Below are 21,707 nucleotides of genomic sequence, written 5' to 3' on the forward strand. Positions count from 1 at the left end.
TATTAACATTATTGAAAATATTTTGACACAATTTGTTGTATATAAACATTATCAACCACCACTTTTGATTTTTTTTTTCGATTTTTAATTATTACAAGGAGTTAGGACCATTAAAAAATTTCTCCTAATCCTAATTTTTACAATATTGAAAAAATCGAAAAAAGTCAAACTACTACGTTTGTATGGAGAAGCGGCCGTCCCCTTTCCTCTTAATAGTAAGTTGTACGAAAGGTATGGTGAAAATTTTCACTAATGAGTTTTAAGTTCGCTTAAAATTGAATACTTAAAAGTTACTATTTAAATAAGTTTTCACAAAGCTTGCTTAATACATATGTGAGCAGTCTAATGTTACTTATATCTCTATGATGGTCACGCATTGTCAGTAGAAACTGGGAAAAAATAAACAAATAAATATCTCAGAATTTACTAGCATTTGACGTAATTGGCTAACCCATGAATAACTAATTGAAATGTGTGTTATAATATAACATTTTAAACTCTCGCGTTTTGCACACATAATTAATGTCATTAACGGGTCTAACGCGATTAAATTTCATTATTTTACCTTTTTTTCGACGTTAGAGGTAAAATAATGAAATTTAATCGCGTTAGACCCGTTAATGACATTAATTATTAAATGTGTGTTTTACCGCAAATTAAATGCAGACAGTAATGCAGAATGCGTAAGTATAATGCAGACAACAAAATATTTTAGCTAATAAAATAGTTATTGTTAATATGTACAAAGATTAAGTACGAGGCTGAATTAAAAAGTTCGCGACCTAAGTATGAAAATAAATTCAAAGTTTTTTAATTATTTTTTCTACTCGAGTATAATCTGTGTATTACAACTTCACATGCAACACTACAACCTTACTCTTTTCAACGTTGGGTAGTCTATGGCACTTCCGACTCAAGCATAAGAATTTTATCGATACGGTTTAGTCAATTATAAAAATTTTGAAAATAGAATGTCATACATTTCGATAAAATATTTCTCGTTTAAGGAGACTCGATTCAATGCAAATTTGCCTACTTAAACACGCTGCTGAGTCGCATCTGCTTTGTGATTGGTTGGCCAACAAAACATTTTATTTTATGTTGTAGTAGAAACAATTGCTTCATAAGTCAGAAACGCGCATGTGATACCCTTCATATAGCAACATCCATACCCTACGAAAACCGCTTAGCGTAGCTTGTTAGTCTCCATAGGCTACGGTGGCCAAAATCGAGAAAAAAACTATCTTAAAATTGAATTTAGCGCGGAGCAGGTAAGTACCAGGGCCTCATGAGTTACGAGGAGGTGTCGTTGACCAACCTGCCCGGGGCGCCGGGCCCGGCGGCCGGCGCGCGTACGAGTATGAAGGTATCGCGGGCTGCGGCAGCTCGCGTATCTTAGCTGTATACTTTTGGTTTCGGTTTGGTTTGGTGGTATGATTCTACTAGTTGAAAGTATTATTTTTTGTCTCGTAGAAAAAGTATTGTATACAATAGTGATATAATCAAGCTTTTCAATCTCGTACCTTAGTTAAGCAACTCAGCAAGCTTCGTTGCTTAAACACGGTACTCGACAGAAAAGCTCTCTATTATATCACGATTGCATAAAATACTATTTTATTACTCTTATGTCGTCTTCGCCGAGCTTAATGCACTAGTTACATCTGAGTTCTAAGGCCATTACACCATTTTTGAAGATGTTTTCCTCCAAGCCTTCATGGACCTCGACGTCATGTGAAAATTTATTACTACTCATATGTTTATTTTAATAGTAGGGAATATGTGGAAGTCCGATGCTAAATCGGGTGAATGGGGTGGGTGGTGCAATATTTAAAAGCCACAGAGTTATGAATATCCGCCATCGATTTTTGTGAAGTCTGAACACGTGCATAATCCTAGTGAAAGAGAACTTCCTTTGACAATAGTCCACGGCATTTTACCTTCAATCCTCGCGTAAACGGCGTAAGAGTTTGCAATAATAGTCTGAGTTTATAATGACGTCCTTCTCAGGATAGTCAACCACTATTACTGCTTTTGCATCCCAAAAACCTGACGCCCTGATGTTTTAGGCCGACTTATCGCCATCATGCCTTTTTTTAAAGGCGGAGATACAGCACGAACCCACGTTTACTGTTTGGCCTCTGGCGTGTAGTAGAGTGGAATCACGTCTCTTCCACAGTTACAAATTTTATCAAAAAGTATTGAGGAACTGCTTCATACAGGTCTAGGATATGAAGATATTTAATTACAGCAAGTTGTTCCAATTTTTCCATTTGGTATCAAGAATCTGTCAACACGTAACTTTAGATTTTTTTAGGGTTAGGGTTCCGTACCCAAAGGGTAAAAACGCGACCCTATTACTAAGACTCCGCTGTCCATCTGTCTGTCTTTCTGTCACCAGGCTGTATCTCATGAACCGTGATAGCTAGACAGTTGAAATATTCACAGATGATGTATTTCTGTTGCCGCTATAACAACAAATACTAAAAAGTACGGAACCCTCGGTGGGCGAGTCCGACTCTCACTTGTCCGGTTTTTTTTTTAAATAATGACCACAATTTAAAATTCGCAGGATCACAGCTAAATAATGACAGTTGAAAATGGCATGAGAGCAATGTTTAAAAAAACTTTTTTTATAGGTTAGGCCGCGAACTTCTCAATCCTCGTATGTATATGTATGACTCGGCCATGTATGTTCTTAAAAAGTAAAGTTGGTTTGTTTACACTTTTCCCAATTTCTACTGAATCGTGAATCATGATATATCTTATAGATGATTTGTTCCCAGGTCAAAAGTCACGTCAAAGTTCACTCTGCTCTCATCAAACAGATAAGTACATTTGTTTGTTTACTAATTTTACAATATTGTTAGGGCATTGTAATTAAAGACTGTATCGTTAAGAGCCCATCAACGTGTTCACTAGCGCCACTGCTAAATAATTGTGATTATTTAAATTTAACGATAGATATTTAAAAAAGGGGGCCGCTAATACGTACTGTATTTTGTATTTAAGTACCTATTGAATACATTAAACTAATTTTTATGTTCCTGGATTCGTCGATCTTTGAACTAAAAAAAACGGCCGTGTTAACTTTGGATTGGACGCATGCCTGTGCCCCTTTTTTAAATATCTATCGTTAAATTTAAATAATCACAATTATTTATCAGTGGAGCTAGTGAGCACGTTGATGGGCTCTTCAACTGGCTCTTCAGCATAAAGACAACTTTAGGTACTTAGCCTTTTTTTTGTATTACATTTTTATTTAAAAATTACACGTGTTTTATTAATGCTTTAATAAGGTACACATTTCGTCCTGGGAGCTCGATGTAAAGCATATGGTTTAGACAATATTTGCTCCCGAGTAACAATAACGATTTCGGACAAATACTACAAGAAAATTTACGATGTCCGAACAAAACTATATTACACCAAAAAAAAAATCGTACTATGCGAGCCGCAATTATACATGATTCGTAAAGCGAAACATCTGGGCATAGTGTAATCATTTCTTTTAGTAAAAAGAAGGTTTGGATCTGTGCATGGTGGCCTTTTAAAGAATATGGTATGTTACTTGCGATAACTCCGACTTTGGCATCCAATGATCCAATATAACTATCATGGAGCGTTTCTATTTCTATCGACCCGCTCTATCTATAGTGATGGTTCAACGCCATGAATGTCCGTTCGGCTTTGGTTTTTAGCTGATTCTTTTAGCTGTCACCTTCATTTCGCTTGCATCAGCAATTGAAAGGAATCCAAAACATACGTAAAAAATCGTATTTATGTAAAAATAAAAATTCACCACATTTATTCCGCAGCTGCTCAATTAAGCAATCATAAAGAGGTTAGATAACATGTGTAGGCAGCTTATTAACCTTTTGTATTTTTAAATCGTACCAAGGAGTCAGTGAAATAGTATCAAATTAAGCTCGATAGGCTTGTCCGAAATGGATTTGCTAGAAGATTCCTATTGAAAGCATCATAACGTCGCTAAAAAAATCATATCAGATATGGCTTAAAAATACCCTCAGATCAAACCCCTAGAACATAATAGTAGATTATACACCGAGGGGATAAAGCACTGTTTTATGTCACGGGCGCGATTTTGAATCCCGAGTAAATGAGGGACTCCAGATTAAACTCTCGAGGGCAGCGAGGGATACAAGCTCGCCTAAGACGAAAACAGCTTTATTCCAAAGGAGAATACTCTACTTTTCTCACCTTTTGCGAAACAATAAAAAGCAAGGCTACTTACTAGAAACAACGTTTTATAACGTAACGTTTTACTTAAAATACCTTATTTTAATAAAAACGTACAAATTATAATCTTTCAACTTCAACCTCCTGCTTATACTGCAGCGCTTTGCAACACTCGCGGTTTTTGTTTTATTTTCTATATTTTGCGTATGTGGCTTGTAGTGGCCAGTTCGATTTTCAAATAAGTTCTAATTTCGCCGGGTTGTACTAAATCTCAGGGGCCCTTTGACATAATTATTGAAAGTCATAATGTAAATTAATTGATTGTCATAAATTATCATTAGTCATAATTCTGAAACCGTTAACTTTTCAGGATTTTCCTCAGGTTATCTTATAAATAGGTTAGGTTGGGTTTGTTTTATGGCAATCCTGAAAAGTTACTCGTTTCTGGAAAAAAAAAACAAATTATGATTGGGCAATGTCGAGGATGTGGTGTGAAAAATAATACACATATCAACAGTTAGACCAAGTTTTATCTGTCTCTATACTTAACGATGCAGTCTTTAGACCATACATAATAAAAACTATTTAGCATAATGGCAATAGGCAAGTATAAGTAAACTTCAGAGTAGGTCTAATAATATTCATCTCATCTCAATTAAGCTTAAGTATCATTATTTATTTTTGTTTCAATTTGATACTAATTAAAGAAACACAATGATTATTGTTGTACTAAACTAAGAATTAAACGTGCTTAATCTCTATTTCGGTTTAATTTATCTCTGTAGCTAATAAAACTCTCAAAATAGTAACTTATACATAAAATCTCTTGCTTTAATGGGGTTTTTTCTTAGCCCGCATGTGTATTGGGTTCGTTCGGGTGAGGGCGGGACAAAAGAGTCCCTAGACTGTTCTCAGCTCTGCCCAAGCGTCCCCCCTTACTTGATCTTATTTGATCCCCGATTACTCATAGCGGTTACTGTTTTTCGGGTCACACGTATACTGGAAGGCCTCTGACGATGCGCTCGGTGCTATACATGGGAATGAAAGCCCTGAGAACATGTGGCGGGCAACAAGTCACAAGTCACAAACAATGCCAGTTCCACGGAGTTTGGGACACAGATTGAAAATAAATGACTATTAACATGTAATGATATTAAAGGTTATTATGTTGTGACACTAATTTTAATGATCATTTCTGGAGATTTAATGCTCTCTCCCGATTAGGTACCTATTATGTACGATAGAGCTACGGTTGTTGTTGGTAAAATGTGTATGCTTTGATTAAAAACATTAATATAAATAAATAAACCGGCCAAGTGCGAGTCGGACTCGCGTTCCAAAGGTTCCGTACATTACATAATTTTTAACAATGTATTTTTTTATGTGAAACGTGAGTGAAATTTCACTCAGATTTATGTCAGATGTATGTGTGTGTGTGTGTTGTGTATGTATGTTTAAAAACCCGTAGGGGTCGGATCAAAAACCAAGTAATTAAGCCCGACTCACGCTTGACTGCACTTTTCTAATAGGTTTCCTGTCATCTATTGGTAAAGAACTATTCTGTCTATTTTTTTTTCAAAATTTTAGACCCAGTAGTTTCGTAGATAATGGTATTTTTCTTGGTTTTTTGCCTATTTTCTTGAATAACTTCTAAACAGTTTATCCTAAAATTATAAAGTATATATATTTGAGATTCTCACAAGGAGCTCTTTCATTAGATATATTATGTAACGTGATATAGTTGAAAAACTCAATTTTTAAATTTTCTCATTTACCCCCAAAACTGGCCCCCATGTTTAAAATTAATTTGTTTACGTTGCATGTCCGTCTTTGGGTCACATACTTACATATGTGCACCAAACTTCAACTTAAGTGGTCCAGTAGTTTCGGAGAAAATAGGCTGTGACAGACGGACAGACAGACGCACGAGTGATTCTATAAGGTTTCCGTTTTTTTTTTCTTTTGAGGTACGGAACCCTAAAAAGGATTAAGTGGTATATTAAAAACTTACATCTTATTTTTACTATAACCATATACCATAATAACCATTACTAATAATAATATCATTAGGGCTACCTACCTAATAAAAGTGATAAAGTTCTATTAAGTGGTGAAACTGGTGAAGCTCTTGAAGAAGGTAGATAAATAATCTTCTACATGAAAACATTTTTAAAAGTTACCTAGGCATGTAATGTATTTACTATTTATCATTTATATCACATTGGTAGAGTACTAAATCTACACACGACGAGAAAACTTAAAATTACCTAATTTTACTTCAATTAAGGTTTGCTGAAATTGTTTGAATAACAATTTGAACGGGAAACATTGTTTTGGTTTTAATAACAAATCTCGCTAGCAGGTACAGGTAACATGTTTGCATATTTAATAATATGGTAGGTAAGTACTTAAATATGGTTTTAAAAATATTACATACGTATAATATTTTTAAAACCGGATTTAAACATGAAATAAAACAGATGGATTTAAACAGTTAAAGAATCTTCGAAGGATTAATTATTTCGTTGAATGATTTAGCTAGCATGCTGTAAGAAGCAATAAAGCATACAACGCTCGAGGCTCTGAGCCTCTGATGAATTAATCATTATTCTCAGAAGGCATGAAAGGAATCTCTAAATACGTTATAAACATAATTTGTTTAAGATGTTTCATCCTAATGACTAATTTTGGCGTTCCCGGTATTTTGGCTGAATGTGTTTTGAATTTGAACGAAGGCGGCATTTTACAACAGTGTAAATAAAGTGTGTAAACAAGTACCTATACTTACCGCATTTACGTGTTTTATCTTAATTACTGACAGAAGTAACAGATTAATTAATACTGTATAGGTACCTAACTTAAATCCGACGTACGAACTGTTCCCAAAGACTTATTTTATTTCACTTACGTTACGATAACGTTACGGACATGCATATAGGTACGAATAAAATAAATAAAGAATAGAATTTTTCATCTCAGATAAAGTGTCCTGGGGCTTATTGCTCGCTCCCACGCTCTATGAAAACAATTATGACCTTTAAACTCGTGAACAACGTTCAAATAACTTAGCAGATTCTTACACAAAGGGGCGGGAAATTAGAAAAGTTTCATCATTTTGCCGTTCAACGTCAACGAACACCTAAACCATCCTAAACTGACCGCTTCGAAAGATTATATGCCACCCTATCCTGGTTTTAGCTTTTTCGAATTATGGGATGTTGTTTTTATTTATTTATTGTGGTAAACCTAAGCTTATACGGAACATCTTTAGTAACTATAAAGACGGATAAGGAATAAAAATTTATAAATCAAATTTAACACTTACTGGTAGCGCGTAAACAGTAGTCAAATTGGGGTCCCATTTTCACTCGTTGTATCTACGCTCGCATCACTAAGCACGACACATCCCGGCGAGCGCTTGGCGGGCTCTGTGCGCCGGCGCAGCCGCAGGTGACGGCAGGACGGCACACGTGCGCTGCTTTCATGAGGAAGCGAGCTTTCTTATATTAGCACGAGCGGAAGCGCCCGTCGTAACCCGCAGCCGAGCTTTAGGAAGTTTGTACTGGCTGTGATTTGGAGGGTTCCTTATTTCATAACAGTAGGTACATATGTTCGAGTCAGGCAGGTGGCTCGTCTTCTTACCAATTACATATGTTCGTTTATTTGCTCACTCGTTCGTGAGAACGGAAGGAAATAGGTACCATACTGTCCATATGCAGTACTAGATGCTACCGATTTTAAATATGACTTTTTACGAAACTACTTAGTGTGTGTAATCATACACTGCCTAACCAGAACGTTGCTAATATACGCCCCTGGGCATCCAGCCAAATGAAATGAATCGAAAACATTATACAGCTTTGAAAAACAAACATAATCAGCACAAGTAATCTCAATCTTAAGCATAAATACCTATAAGTACCAACCGCAAGAATATTGTATATATTGGGCTACCTAATCTATAGAAACCGCTAAATTGAAATCGGATCAGTGAGTTTTCTTTCGTACAATTCCAGGTATGGATCCCTGAATACCGCGCATGTACCTACTCGTAGGTACTACTACTACTCTACGTCAAGCGAACGGGGCAGCCAGACCAGATTTAATTTAATGTGTTGGAGCGTGTGCATTTCGGTAGCACACGCCGGGCGTCAATGTTTGTAAATATACCATATACCAGTGTTGGCCGAACGCTAATGCCATTAACCATTAAAAATTAACAATTAAAAAGGTTAATGGCCATTAACCATTAGCCATTTAATTCGGATTAAAGTTAATTCGGATTAAAGTTAATTCGGATTAAATTTTTGAGACGTTAATGGCCATTGAAGTTAATTCGGATTAACTTTAATTCGGATTAACTTCAATGGCCATTAAAGTTTCTAAAAATTTATTAGAATTACTCTCAATTGCATCAACGTCTAATAAAATTACATTCGTGATATTTTAAAATGAGACAGCAAAATGACCCTGACTGAACCCTGGCAGTAGTAGCAGTACCTACCTACTACCTAGTAGAATTCTGGTTTGGTGCAACACAGACATACGCGGTTTTGGTCATTTAAATCGTCTTGATGAGCACTTCGGAGAGCCGTACCCACGATAGAGCTGATGCTGAACCCTGGCAGTACCTAATGGATCTAAGGTTTGGTGCAACATAGGCACACGCTGTTTTAGTCATCCGACTCGTCTTGATGAGCACTTCGGAGAGCCATACCCATGATAGAGCTGATGCTGAACCCTGGCAGTACCTAATGGATCTAAGGTTTGGTGCAACATAGGCACACGCTGTTTTAGTCACCCGACTCGTCTTGATGAGCACTTAGGAGAGCAGTACCCATAATGGAGGTGATGCTGAACCCTGGCAGTACCTAGCGGAACTAAGGTTTGGTGCAACATAGGCACACGCTGTTTTAGTCATCCGACTCGTCTTGATGAGCACTTAGGAGAGCAGTACCCATGATAGAGCTGATGCTGAACCCTGGCACTACCTAGTGGATCTAAGGTTTGGTGCAACATAGGCACACGCTGTTTTAGTCACCCGACTCGTCTTGATGAGCACTTAGGAGAGCGGTACCCATGATAGAGCTGATGCTGAACCCTAGCAGTACCTAGTGGATCTAAGGTTTGGTACAACATAGGCACACGCTGTTTTAGTCACCCGACTCGTCTTGATGAGCACTTAGGAGAGCAGTACCCATAATGGAGCTGATGCTGAACCCTGGCAGTACCTAGTGGATCTAAGGTTTGGTGCAACATAGGCACACGCTGTTTTAGTCACCCGACTCGTCTTGATGAGCACTTAGGAGAGCAGTACCCATGATAGAGCTGATGCTGAACCCTGGCAGTACCTAGTGGATCTAAGGTTTGGTGCAACATAGGCACACGCTGTTTTAGTCACCCGACTCGTCTTGATGAGCACTTAGGAGAGCGGTACCCATGATAGAGCTGATGCTGAACCCTGGCAGTACCTAGTGGATCTAAGGTTTGGTGCAACATAGGCACACGCTGTTTTAGTCACCCGACTCGTCTTGATGAGCACTTAGGAGAGCAGTACCCATGATAGAGCTGATGCTGAACCCTGGCACTACCTAGTGGATCTAAGGTTTGGTGCAACATAGGCACACGCTGTTTTAGTCATCCGACTCGTCTTGATGAGCACTTAGGAGAGCAGTACCCATGATAGAGCTGATGCTGAACCCTGGCAGTACCTAGTGGATCTAAGGTTTGGTGCAACATAGGCACACGCTGTTTTAGTCACCCGACTCGTCTTGATGAGCACTTAGGAGAGCGGTACCCATGATAGAGCTGATGCTGAACCCTGGCAGTACCTAGTGGATCTAAGGTTTGGTGCAACATAGGCACGCGCTGTTTCGGTCATCTGACTCGTCTTGATGAGCACTTAGGAGAGCGGTACCCATGATAGAGCTGATGCTGCACCCTGGCAGTACCTAGTGGATCTAAGGTTTGGTGCAACATAGGCACGCGCTGTTTAGGTCATCCGACTCGTCTTGATGAGCACTTAGAAGAGCAGTACCCATGATAGAGCTGATGCTGAACCCTGGCAGTACCTAGTGGGTCTAAGGTTTGGTGCAACATAGGCACACGCTGTTTTAGTCATCCGACTCGTCTTGATGAGCACTTAGGAGAGCAGTACCCATGATAGAGCTGATGCTGAACCCTGGCAGTACCTAGTGGATCTAAGGTTTGGTGCAACATAGGCACACGCTGTTTTAGTCACCCGACTCGTCTTGATGAGCACTTAGTAGAGCGGTACCCATGATAGAGCTGATGCTGAACCCTGGCAGTACCTAGTGGATCTAAGGTTTGGTGCAACATAGGCACGCGCTGTTTAGGTCGTCCAACTCGTCTTGATGAGCACTTAGGAGAGCAGTACCCATGATAGAGCTGATGCTGCACCCTGGCAGTACCTAGTGGATCTAAGGTTTGGTGCAACATAGGCACGCGCTGTTTTGGTCATCTGACTCGTCTTGATGAGCACTTAGGAGAGCGGTACCCACGATAGAGCTGATGCTGAACCCTGGCAGTACCTAGTGGATCTAAGGTTTGGTGCAACATAGGCACGCGCTGTTTTGGTCATCTGACTCGTCTTGATGAGCACTTAGTAGAGCGGTACCCATGATAGAGCTGATGCTGAACCCTGGCAGTACATAGTGGAAGTAAGGTTTGGTGCAACATAGGCACGCGCTGTTTTGGTCATCCGACTCGTCTTGAGGAGCACTTAGAAGAGCAGTAACCATGATAGAGCTGATGCTGAACCCTGGCAGTACCTAGTGGATCTAGGGTTTGGTGCAACATAGGCACACGCTGTTTTAGTCATCCGACTCGTCTTGATGAGCACTTAGGAGTGCAGTACCCATGATAGAGCTGATGCTGAACCCTGGCAGTACCTAGTGGATCCAGGGTTTGGTGCAACATAGGCACACGCTGTTTTAGTCATCCGACTCGTCTTGATGAGCACTTAGGAGAGCAGTACCCATGATAGAGCTGATGCTGAACCCTGGCAGTACCTAGTGGATCTAAGGTTTGGTACAACATAGGCACACGCTGTTTTAGTCACCCGACTCGTCTTGATGAGCACTTAGGAGAGCAGTACCCATAATGGAGCTGATGCTGAACCCTGGCAGTACCTAGTGGAACTAAGGTTTGGTGCAACATAGGCACACGCTGTTTTAGTCATCCGACTCGTCTTGATGAGCACTTAGGAGAGCAGTACCCATGATACAGCTGATGCTGAACCCTGGCACTACCTAGTGGATCTAAGGTTTGGTGCAACATAGGCACACGCTGTTTTAGTCACCCGACTCGTCTTGATGAGCACTTAGGAGAGCAGTACCCATAATAGAGCTGATGCTGAACCCTGGCAGTACCTAGCGGAACTAAGGATTAGTGCAACATAGGCACACGCTGTTTTAGTCATCCGACTCGTCTTGATGAGCACTTAGAAGAGCAGTACCCATGATAGAGCTGATGCTGAACCCTGGCAGTACCTAGTGGGTCTAAGGTTTGGTGCAACATAGGCACACGCTGTTTTAGTCATCCGACTCGTCTTGATGAGCACTTAGGAGAGCAGTACCCATGATAGAGCTGATGCTGAACCCTGGCAGTACCTAGTGGATCTAAGGTTTGGTGCAACATAGGCACACGCTGTTTTAGTCACCCGACTCGTCTTGATGAGCACTTAGTAGAGCAGTACCCATGATAGAGCTGATGCTGAACCCTGGCAGTACCTAGTGGATCTAGGGTTTGGTGCAACATAGGCACACGCTGTTTTAGTCATCCGACTCGTCTTGATGAGCACTTAGGAGTGCAGTACCCATGATAGAGCTGATGCTGAACCCTGGCAGTACCTAGTGGATCCAGTGTTTGGTGCAACATAGGCACACGCTGTTTTAGTCATCCGACTCGTCTTGATGAGCACTTAGGAGAGCAGTACCCATGATAGAGCTGATGCTGAACCCTGGCAGTACCTAGTGGATCTAAGGTTTGGTACAACATAGGCACACGCTGTTTTAGTCACCCGACTCGTCTTGATGAGCACTTAGGAGAGCAGTACCCATAATGGAGCTGATGCTGAACCCTGGCAGTACCTAGCGGAACTAAGGTTTGGTGCAACATAGACACACGCTGTTTTAGTCATCCGACTCGTCTTGATGAGCACTTAGGAGAGCAGTACCCATGATAGAGCTGATGCTGAACCCTGGCACTACCTAGTGGATCTAAGGTTTGGTGCAACATAGGCACACGCTGTTTTAGTCATCCGACTCGTCTTGATGAGCACTTAGGAGAGCAGTACCCATGATAGAGCTGATGCTGAACCCTGGCAGTACCTAATGGATCTAAGGTTTGGTGCGACATAGGCACACGCTGTTTTAGTCATCCGACTCGTCTTGATGAGCACTTATGAGAGCAGTACCCATAATGGAGCTGATGCTGAACCCTGGCAGTACCTAGCGGAACTAAGGTTTGGTGCAACGTAGGCACACGCTGTTTTAGTCATCCGACTCGTCTTGATGAGCACTTAGGAGAGCAGTACCCATGATAGAGCTGATGCTGAACCCTGGCAGTACCTAGTGGATCTAAGGTTTGGTGCATCATAGGGACACGCTGTTTTAGTCACCCGACTCGTCTTGATAAGCACTTAGGAGAGCGGTACCCATGATAGAGCTGATGCTGAACCCTGGCAGTACCTAGTGGATCTAGGGTTTGGTGCAACATAGGCACACGCTGTTTTAGTCACCCGACTCGTCTTGATGAGCACTTAGGAGAGCAGTACCCATAATGGAGCTGATGCTGAACCCTGGCAGTACATAGTGGATCTAAGGTTTGGTGCAACATAGGCACGCGCTGTTTAGGTCATCCGACTCGTCTTGATGAGCACTTAGAAGAGCAGTACCCATGATAGAGCTGATGCTGAACCCTGGCAGTACCTAGTGGATCTAAGGTTTGGTGCAACATAGGCACACGCTGTTTTAGTCACCCGACTCGTCTTGATGAGCACTTAGGAGAGCGGTACCCATGATAGAGCCTTACCACCTACCTTAGATCCACTAGGTATTGCCAGGGTTCAGCATCAGCTCTATCATGGGTACTGCTCTCCTAAGTGCTCATCAAGACGAGTCGGATGACCAAAACAGCGCGTGCCTATGATGCACCAAACCTTAGATCCACTAGGTACTGCCAGGGTTCAGCATCAGCTCTATCATGGGTACTGCTCTCCTAAGTGCTTATCAAGACGAGTCGGATGACTAAAACAGCGTGTGCCTATGTTGCACCAAACCCTAGATCCACTAGGTACTGCCAGGGTTCAGCATCAGCTCTATCATGGGTACCGCTCTCCTAAGTGCTTATCAAGACGAGTCGGGTGACTAAAACAGCGTGTCCCTATGATGCACCAAACCTTAGATCCACTAGGTACTGCCAGGGTTCAGCATCAGCTCTATCATGGGTACTGCTCTCCTAAGTGCTCATCAAGACGAGTCGGATGACTAAAACAGCGTGTGCCTATGTTGCACCAAACCTTAGATCCATTAGGTACTGCCAGGGTTCAGCATCAGCTCTATCATGGGTACTGCTCTCCTAAGTGCTCATCAAGACGAGTCGGATGACTAAAACAGCGTGTGCCTATGTTGCACCAAACCTTAGACCCACTAGGTACTGCCAGGGTTCAGCATCAGCTCTATCATGGGTACTGCTCTTCTAAGTGCTCATCAAGACGAGTCGGATGACCTAAACAGCGCGTGCCTATGTTGCACCAAACCTTAGATCCACTATGTACTGCCAGGGTTCAGCATCAGCTCCATTATGGGTACTGCTCTCCTAAGTGCTCATCAAGACGAGTCGGGTGACTAAAACAGCGTGTGCCTATGTTGCACCAAACCCTAGATCCACTAGGTACTGCCAGGGTTCAGCATCAGCTCTATCATGGGTACCGCTCTCCTAAGTGCTTATCAAGACGAGTCGGGTGACTAAAACAGCGTGTCCCTATGATGCACCAAACCTTAGATCCACTAGGTACTGCCAGGGTTCAGCATCAGCTCTATCATGGGTACTGCTCTCCTAAGTGCTCATCAAGACGAGTCGGATGACTAAAACAGCGTGTGCCTACGTTGCACCAAACCTTAGTTCCGCTAGGTACTGCCAGGGTTCAGCATCAGCTCCATTATGGGTACTGCTCTCATAAGTGCTCATCAAGACGAGTCGGATGACTAAAACAGCGTGTGCCTATGTCGCACCAAACCTTAGATCCATTAGGTACTGCCAGGGTTCAGCATCAGCTCTATCATGGGTACTGCTCTCCTAAGTGCTCATCAAGACGAGTCGGATGACTAAAACAGCGTGTGCCTATGTTGCACCAAACCTTAGATCCATTAGGTACTGCCAGGGTTCAGCATCAGCTCTATCATGGGTATGGCTCTCCGAAGTGCTCATCAAGACGAGTCGGATGACTAAAACAGCCTGTGCCTATGTTGCACCAAACCTTAGATCCATTAGGTACTGCCAGGGTCCAGCATCAGCTCTATCTTGGGTACTGCTCTTCCAAGTGCTCATCAAGACGAGTCGGATGACTAAAACAGCGTGTGCCTATGTTGCACCAAACCTTAGTTCCGCTAGGTACTGCTAGGGTTCAGCATCAGCTACATTATGAGTACTGCTCTCCTAAGTGCTCATCAAGACGAGTCGGGTGACTAAAACAGCGTGTGCCTATATTGCACCAAACCTTAGATCCACTAGGTACTGCCAGGGTTCAGCATCAGCTCTATCATGGGTACTGCTCTCCTAAGTGCTCATCAAGACGAGTCGGATGACTAAAACAGCGTGTGCCTACGTTGCACCAAACCTTAGTTCCGCTAGGTACTGCCAGGGTTCAGCATCAGCTCCATTATGGGTACTGCTCTCATAAGTGCTCATCAAGACGAGTCGGATGACTAAAACAGCGTGTGCCTATGTTGCACCAAACCTTAGATCCATTAGGTACTGCCAGGGTTCAGCATCAGCTCTATCATGGGTACTGCTCTCCTAAGTGCTCATCAAGACGAGTCGGATGACTAAAACAGCGTGTGCCTATGTTGCACCAAACCTTAGATCCATTAGGTACTGCCAGGGTTCAGCATCAGCTCTATCATGGGTACTGCACTCCTAAGTGCTCATCAAGACGAGTCGGATGACTAAAACAGCGTGTGCCTATGTTGCACCAAACCTTAGTTCCGCTAGGTACTGCCAGGGTTCAGCATCAGCTCCATTATGGGTACTGCTCTCCTAAGTGCTCATCAAGACGAGTCAGGTGACTAAAACAGCGTGTGCCTATGTTGCACCAAACCTTAGATCCACTAGGTAGTTCCAGGGTTCAGCATCAGCTCTATCATGGGTACTGCTCTCCTAAGTGCTCATCAAGACGAATCGGATGACTAAAACAGCGTGTGCCTATGTTGCACCAAACCTTAGTTCCGCGAGGTACTGCCAGGGTTCAGCATCAGCTCCATTATGGGTACTGCTCTCCTAAGTGCTCATCAAGACGAGTCGGGTGACTAAAACAGCGTGTGCCTATGTTGCACCAAACCTTAGATCCACTAGGTACTGCCAGGGTTCAGCATCAGCTCTATCATGGGTACTGCTCTCCTAAGTGCTCATCAAGACGAGTCGGGTGACTAAAACAGCGTGTGCCTATGTTGCACCAAACCTTAGATCCACTAGGTACTGCCAGGGTTCAGCATCAGCTCTATCATGGGTACTGCTCTCCTAAGTGCTCATCAAGACGAGTCGGGTGACTAAAACAGCGTGTGCCTATGTTGCACCAAACCTTAGATCCACTAGGTACTGCCAGGGTTCAGCATCAGCTCTATCATGGGTACTGCTCTCCTAAGTGCTCATCAAGACGAGTCGGATGACTAAAACAGCGTGTGCCTATGTTGCACCAAACCTTAGATCCATTAGGTACTGCCAGGGTTCAGCATCAGCTCTATCATGGGTACTGCTCTCCTAAGTGCTCATCAAGACGAGTCGGATGACTAAAACAGCGTGTGCCTATGTTGCACCAAACCTTAGACCCACTAGGTACTGCCAGGGTTCAGCATCAGCTCTATCATGGGTACTGCTCTTCTAAGTGCTCATCAAGACGAGTCGGATGACCTAAACAGCGCGTGCCTATGTTGCACCAAACCTTAGATCCACTATGTACTGCCAGGGTTCAGCATCAGCTCCATTATGGGTACTGCTCTCCTAAGTGCTCATCAAGACGAGTCGGGTGACTAAAACAGCGTGTGCCTATGTTGCACCAAACCCTAGATCCACTAGGTACTGCCAGGGTTCAGCATCAGCTCTATCATGGGTACCGCTCTCCTAAGTGCTTATCAAGACGAGTCGGGTGACTAAAACAGCGTGTCCCTATGATGCACCAAACCTTAGATCCACTAGGTACTGCCAGGGTTCAGCATCAGCTCTATCATGGGTACTGCTCTCCTAAGTGCTCATCAAGACGAGTCGGATGACTAAAACAGCGTGTGCCTACGTTGCACCAAACCTTAGTTCCGCTAGGTACTGCCAGGGTTCAGCATCAGCTCCATTATGGGTACTGCTCTCATAAGTGCTCATCAAGACGAGTCGGATGACTAAAACAGCGTGTGCCTATGTCGCACCAAACCTTAGATCCATTAGGTACTGCCAGGGTTCAGCATCAGCTCTATCATGGGTACTGCTCTCCTAAGTGCTCATCAAGACGAGTCGGATGACTAAAACAGCGTGTGCCTATGTTGCACCAAACCTTAGATCCATTAGGTACTGCCAGGGTTCAGCATCAGCTCTATCATGGGTATGGCTCTCCGAAGTGCTCATCAAGACGAGTCGGATGACTAAAACAGCCTGTGCCTATGTTGCACCAAACCTTAGATCCATTAGGTACTGCCAGGGTCCAGCATCAGCTCTATCTTGGGTACTGCTCTTCCAAGTGCTCATCAAGACGAGTCGGATGACTAAAACAGCGTGTGCCTATGTTGCACCAAACCTTAGTTCCGCTAGGTACTGCTAGGGTTCAGCATCAGCTACATTATGAGTACTGCTCTCCTAAGTGCTCATCAAGACGAGTCGGGTGACTAAAACAGCGTGTGCCTATATTGCACCAAACCTTAGATCCACTAGGTACTGCCAGGGTTCAGCATCAGCTCTATCATGGGTACTGCTCTCCTAAGTGCTCATCAAGACGAGTCGGATGACTAAAACAGCGTGTGCCTACGTTGCACCAAACCTTAGTTCCGCTAGGTACTGCCAGGGTTCAGCATCAGCTCCATTATGGGTACTGCTCTCATAAGTGCTCATCAAGACGAGTCGGATGACTAAAACAGCGTGTGCCTATGTTGCACCAAACCTTAGATCCATTAGGTACTGCCAGGGTTCAGCATCAGCTCTATCATGGGTACTGCTCTCCTAAGTGCTCATCAAGACGAGTCGGATGACTAAAACAGCGTGTGCCTATGTTGCACCAAACCTTAGATCCATTAGGTACTGCCAGGGTTCAGCATCAGCTCTATCATGGGTACTGCACTCCTAAGTGCTCATCAAGACGAGTCGGATGACTAAAACAGCGTGTGCCTATGTTGCACCAAACCTTAGTTCCGCTAGGTACTGCCAGGGTTCAGCATCAGCTCCATTATGGGTACTGCTCTCCTAAGTGCTCATCAAGACGAGTCAGGTGACTAAAACAGCGTGTGCCTATGTTGCACCAAACCTTAGATCCACTAGGTAGTTCCAGGGTTCAGCATCAGCTCTATCATGGGTACTGCTCTCCTAAGTGCTCATCAAGACGAATCGGATGACTAAAACAGCGTGTGCCTATGTTGCACCAAACCTTAGTTCCGCGAGGTACTGCCAGGGTTCAGCATCAGCTCCATTATGGGTACTGCTCTCCTAAGTGCTCATCAAGACGAGTCGGGTGACTAAAACAGCGTGTGCCTATGTTGCACCAAACCTTAGATCCACTAGGTACTGCCAGGGTTCAGCATCAGCTCTATCATGGGTACTGCTCTCCTAAGTGCTCATCAAGACGAGTCGGGTGACTAAAACAGCGTGTGCCTATGTTGCACCAAACCTTAGATCCACTAGGTACTGCCAGGGTTCAGCATCAGCTCTATCATGGGTACTGCTCTCCTAAGTGCTCATCAAGACGAGTCGGGTGACTAAAACAGCGTGTGCCTATGTTGCACCAAACCTTAGATCCACTAGGTACTGCCAGGGTTCAGCATCAGCTCTATCATGGGTACCGCTCTCCTAAGTGCTCATCAAGACGAGTCGGGTGACTAAAACAGCGTGTGCCTATATTGCACCAAACCTTAGATCCACTAGGTACTGCCAGGGTTCAGCATCAGCTCTATCATGGGTACCGCTCTCCTAAGTGCTTATCAAGACGAGTCGGGTGACTAAAACAGCGTGTCCCTATGATGCACCAAACCTTAGATCCACTAGGTACTGCCAGGGTTCAGCATCAGCTCTATCATGGGTACTGCTCTCCTAAGTGCTCATCAAGACGAGTCGGATGACTAAAACAGCGTGTGCCTACGTTGCACCAAACCTTAGTTCCGCTAGGTACTGCCAGGGTTCAGCATCAGCTCCATTATGGGTACTGCTCTCATAAGTGCTCATCAAGACGAGTCGGATGACTAAAACAGCGTGTGCCTATGTTGCACCAAACCTTAGATCCATTAGGTACTGCCAGGGTTCAGCATCAGCTCTATCATGGGTATGGCTCTCCGAAGTGCTCATCAAGACGAGTCGGATGACTAAAACAGCCTGTGCCTATGTTGCACCAAACCTTAGATCCATTAGGTACTGCCAGGGTTCAGCATCAGCTCTATCATGGGTACGGCTCTCCGAAGTGCTCATCAAGACGATTTAAATGACCAAAACCGCGTATGTCTGTGTTGCACCAAACCAGAATTCTACTAGGTAGTAGGTAGGTACTGCTACTACTGCCAGGGTTCAGTCAGGGTCATTTTGCTCTCTCATTTTAAAATATCACGAATGTAATTTTATTAGACGTTAATCCAAATTGAGAGTAATTTGGATTAATTATTTGACTTTCATGCCCATTGAAGTTAATCCGAATTAAAGTTAATCCGAATTAACTTCAATGGCCATTAACGTCTCAAAAATTTAATCCGAATTAACTTTAATCCGAATTAACTTTAATGCAATTGGTTAATGGCGGAACTAATGGTTAATAAAATTGATCAATGGTTAATTAAAATTAACAATTACGGCCAACACTGCCATATACAGTGTTGATGTTGAAGCCCATTCATATTTGGAGCTCATAGGCCCGTTTTCCTAAATATAGATGTTTTATGGCATGGAACTAATAAACTTTTAACCGGAAAACGAAAATGTAATTATTTTTGATTTGAAGTTCACCTAGGTTTTTATTTCTTCTTGGGTTCTTATTAATTAGGTACCTACCTACTTGCAGTGTTTTTCTCCAATGCCCTTTTATTAAACCAGTGTTCACGAAACTGTTTCATAGGTACTTTACTTATAAAAGTACCAAGTTTCCATGCCTTTTTACTCTCTTGCCTTTATTGGATATTAAACTTGAAACTTGAAAGGACCTTCAGGATCTCAAGTTCGGAGGTTAAAAACCTCATCAGCAAAGCTAAAGCTGATACTCATGAGCAATCGTGCATGGCTAATGTCAAATGTGCCAAGCCAAACTGAAAAATAAGTTATTTTTAGAATTTACCAAGAAAGTTTAAGAAATAACGTAGTAACTATGAAATAACTAGGTACGTATTGTGACCACTTATCGTTAGAATGTCGAAGATTAATTTTTAAGGTCCCGTGGCCGAAAGGAGACATGCAGACGAGTGGCCGCCACAACAAAAGTGATGTCAGTTTATGTTATGTTATAGTAGGAGCAAGCAGGTTTTAAATAAGTAAACTAAGAAGTTAGTTTACCCGAAGGTAAAAAAATATATTTGAAAGTAAGTTTTTGACCCAGAAAATGGATTCGATGCTGAATCCACCGAAATAAAAATGTAACTGGACCGGCCTTTCGGTTACGGTTTGATTCTTAAAGCAACGCTAAGGAGTAACTTCGACAGTGGAAGTAAAAAAAAAATATGCCAGATGTTGGGTCGGCTGTGTTTACTTCCATCTGCAATAAAACAACGCGGCCCGCAGACGCGTAGGTACCTACCGCCGCCACCGACGGGTCATTTGGATCAACAGATTCTTAAACACAATGTAGATCCGTTCCATGATGCAGTTTCATCATCAATTAACTGGCTGGCTGCGTCTCGAGTTGCTCCATCAAATAAGTATAGGTGATTTCTAGATCAAAATAAATTAAATCTGAGTTCTCAGGCGAAGAGTTTTTGTGCAGAATTTTCACTCGACTGACAGCTAGCTCGTACAAAGCTCTTATATCGTCGGAAAACGCCTTTGATGGCAGGGAGCAGCTCTGACGATACGCACCTGTACCACAGAATAAGTAATAGTATTATCATATCTGTACCTAATGTTTAAAATTTTATTTATGTCTTGCGTGGTTCCTTTTTTAGGGTTCCGTACCTCAAAATAAAAAAACGGAACCCTTATGCTAGCCACACACGTAACAATATACTTGCGCAAGTATACTGTTACGTGTGTTGGAAGATACTTGCGCAAATTCTGGACTTGTACAAGTTTTGGAGATTTGTGTGATTTTCGATTCCGAACTTGTGCAAGTTTTCGTTTGCGCAAGTTTACCGAAACGTGTGTGGCCGCGTTCGTACAAGTTTTAGCCGACGTGTCCGTCCACTACAATATTAAAGCATGTAGATGTAGAATAATTTATTAATAATTAAAAATAAAATGTTAGATTATTTTTTTAGTAAAGCAAAAATATATCTTTGAAAGAGCAATTCTTGTATATATCACTACATAGTATAAAACAAAGTCGCTTTCCGCTGTCTGTATGTCTGTCCCTATGTGTGCTTAGATCTTTAAAACTACACAACGGATTTTGATGCGTTTTTTTAAATAGATAGTGTGATTCAAAAAGAGGAAAGTTTATATGTATAATTTGTAAAGGTTTTGTGTAAATTTGTTGAACTACCCGTGCGAAGCCGGGGCGGGTCGCTAGTATATATATATATATATATATATATATAGTATATATATAAGGTAGGTAGGCGTAGGTAAGGATTTCAGGAGACCTTCGACGTATAAGATATTATTTAATAGCTATGTCCGTAGTCGATTGGAATTTGCTAGCACAGTGTGGAACCCGCTATATAAAATTCATAGCGATAGAATAGAGAAAGTGCAAAAAAAGTTTGTAAAAGCAATTGATTACCGCACTGGTAATAAATACATAGATTACACTACCGCTATGAAAAGACATAATATTTCTCCCTTGAGCTTGCGTCGCGAACGCACTGATGTTATTATTCTGTATAAGGTCATTAACAACATTATCGACGCCCCCGAGTTATTAAAATCTATTTCCTTTAGAGTACCCCGTC

At 42.4% G+C, this 21,707-nt stretch overlaps 1 protein-coding gene across 2 annotated transcripts in view; it reads right to left on the bottom strand.

The window, feature by feature from the left end:
• The window catches only part of LOC134742330 (phosphoinositide 3-kinase adapter protein 1), a 61,815-nt gene that overhangs the window by 28,103 nt on the left and 12,005 nt on the right, over window positions 1–21,707 (bottom strand). Inside the window, exon 1 of one of the 2 annotated variants that reach the window (XM_063675380.1) lies at window positions 7,523–7,635. The exons of the other annotated variant lie outside the window; for it this stretch is intronic. Within the exon in view, the coding sequence (XP_063531450.1) occupies window positions 7,523–7,559 (37 nt within the window). The 5' untranslated portion in view covers window positions 7,560–7,635. Of the gene's footprint in view, window positions 1–7,522; window positions 7,636–21,707 lie in introns of those variants that run through there. 2 annotated transcript variants of the gene reach the window in all.

Source organism: Cydia strobilella, chromosome 1, assembly GCF_947568885.1.
Source record: "Cydia strobilella chromosome 1, ilCydStro3.1, whole genome shotgun sequence".
NCBI lineage: Eukaryota > Metazoa > Arthropoda > Insecta > Lepidoptera > Tortricidae > Cydia > Cydia strobilella.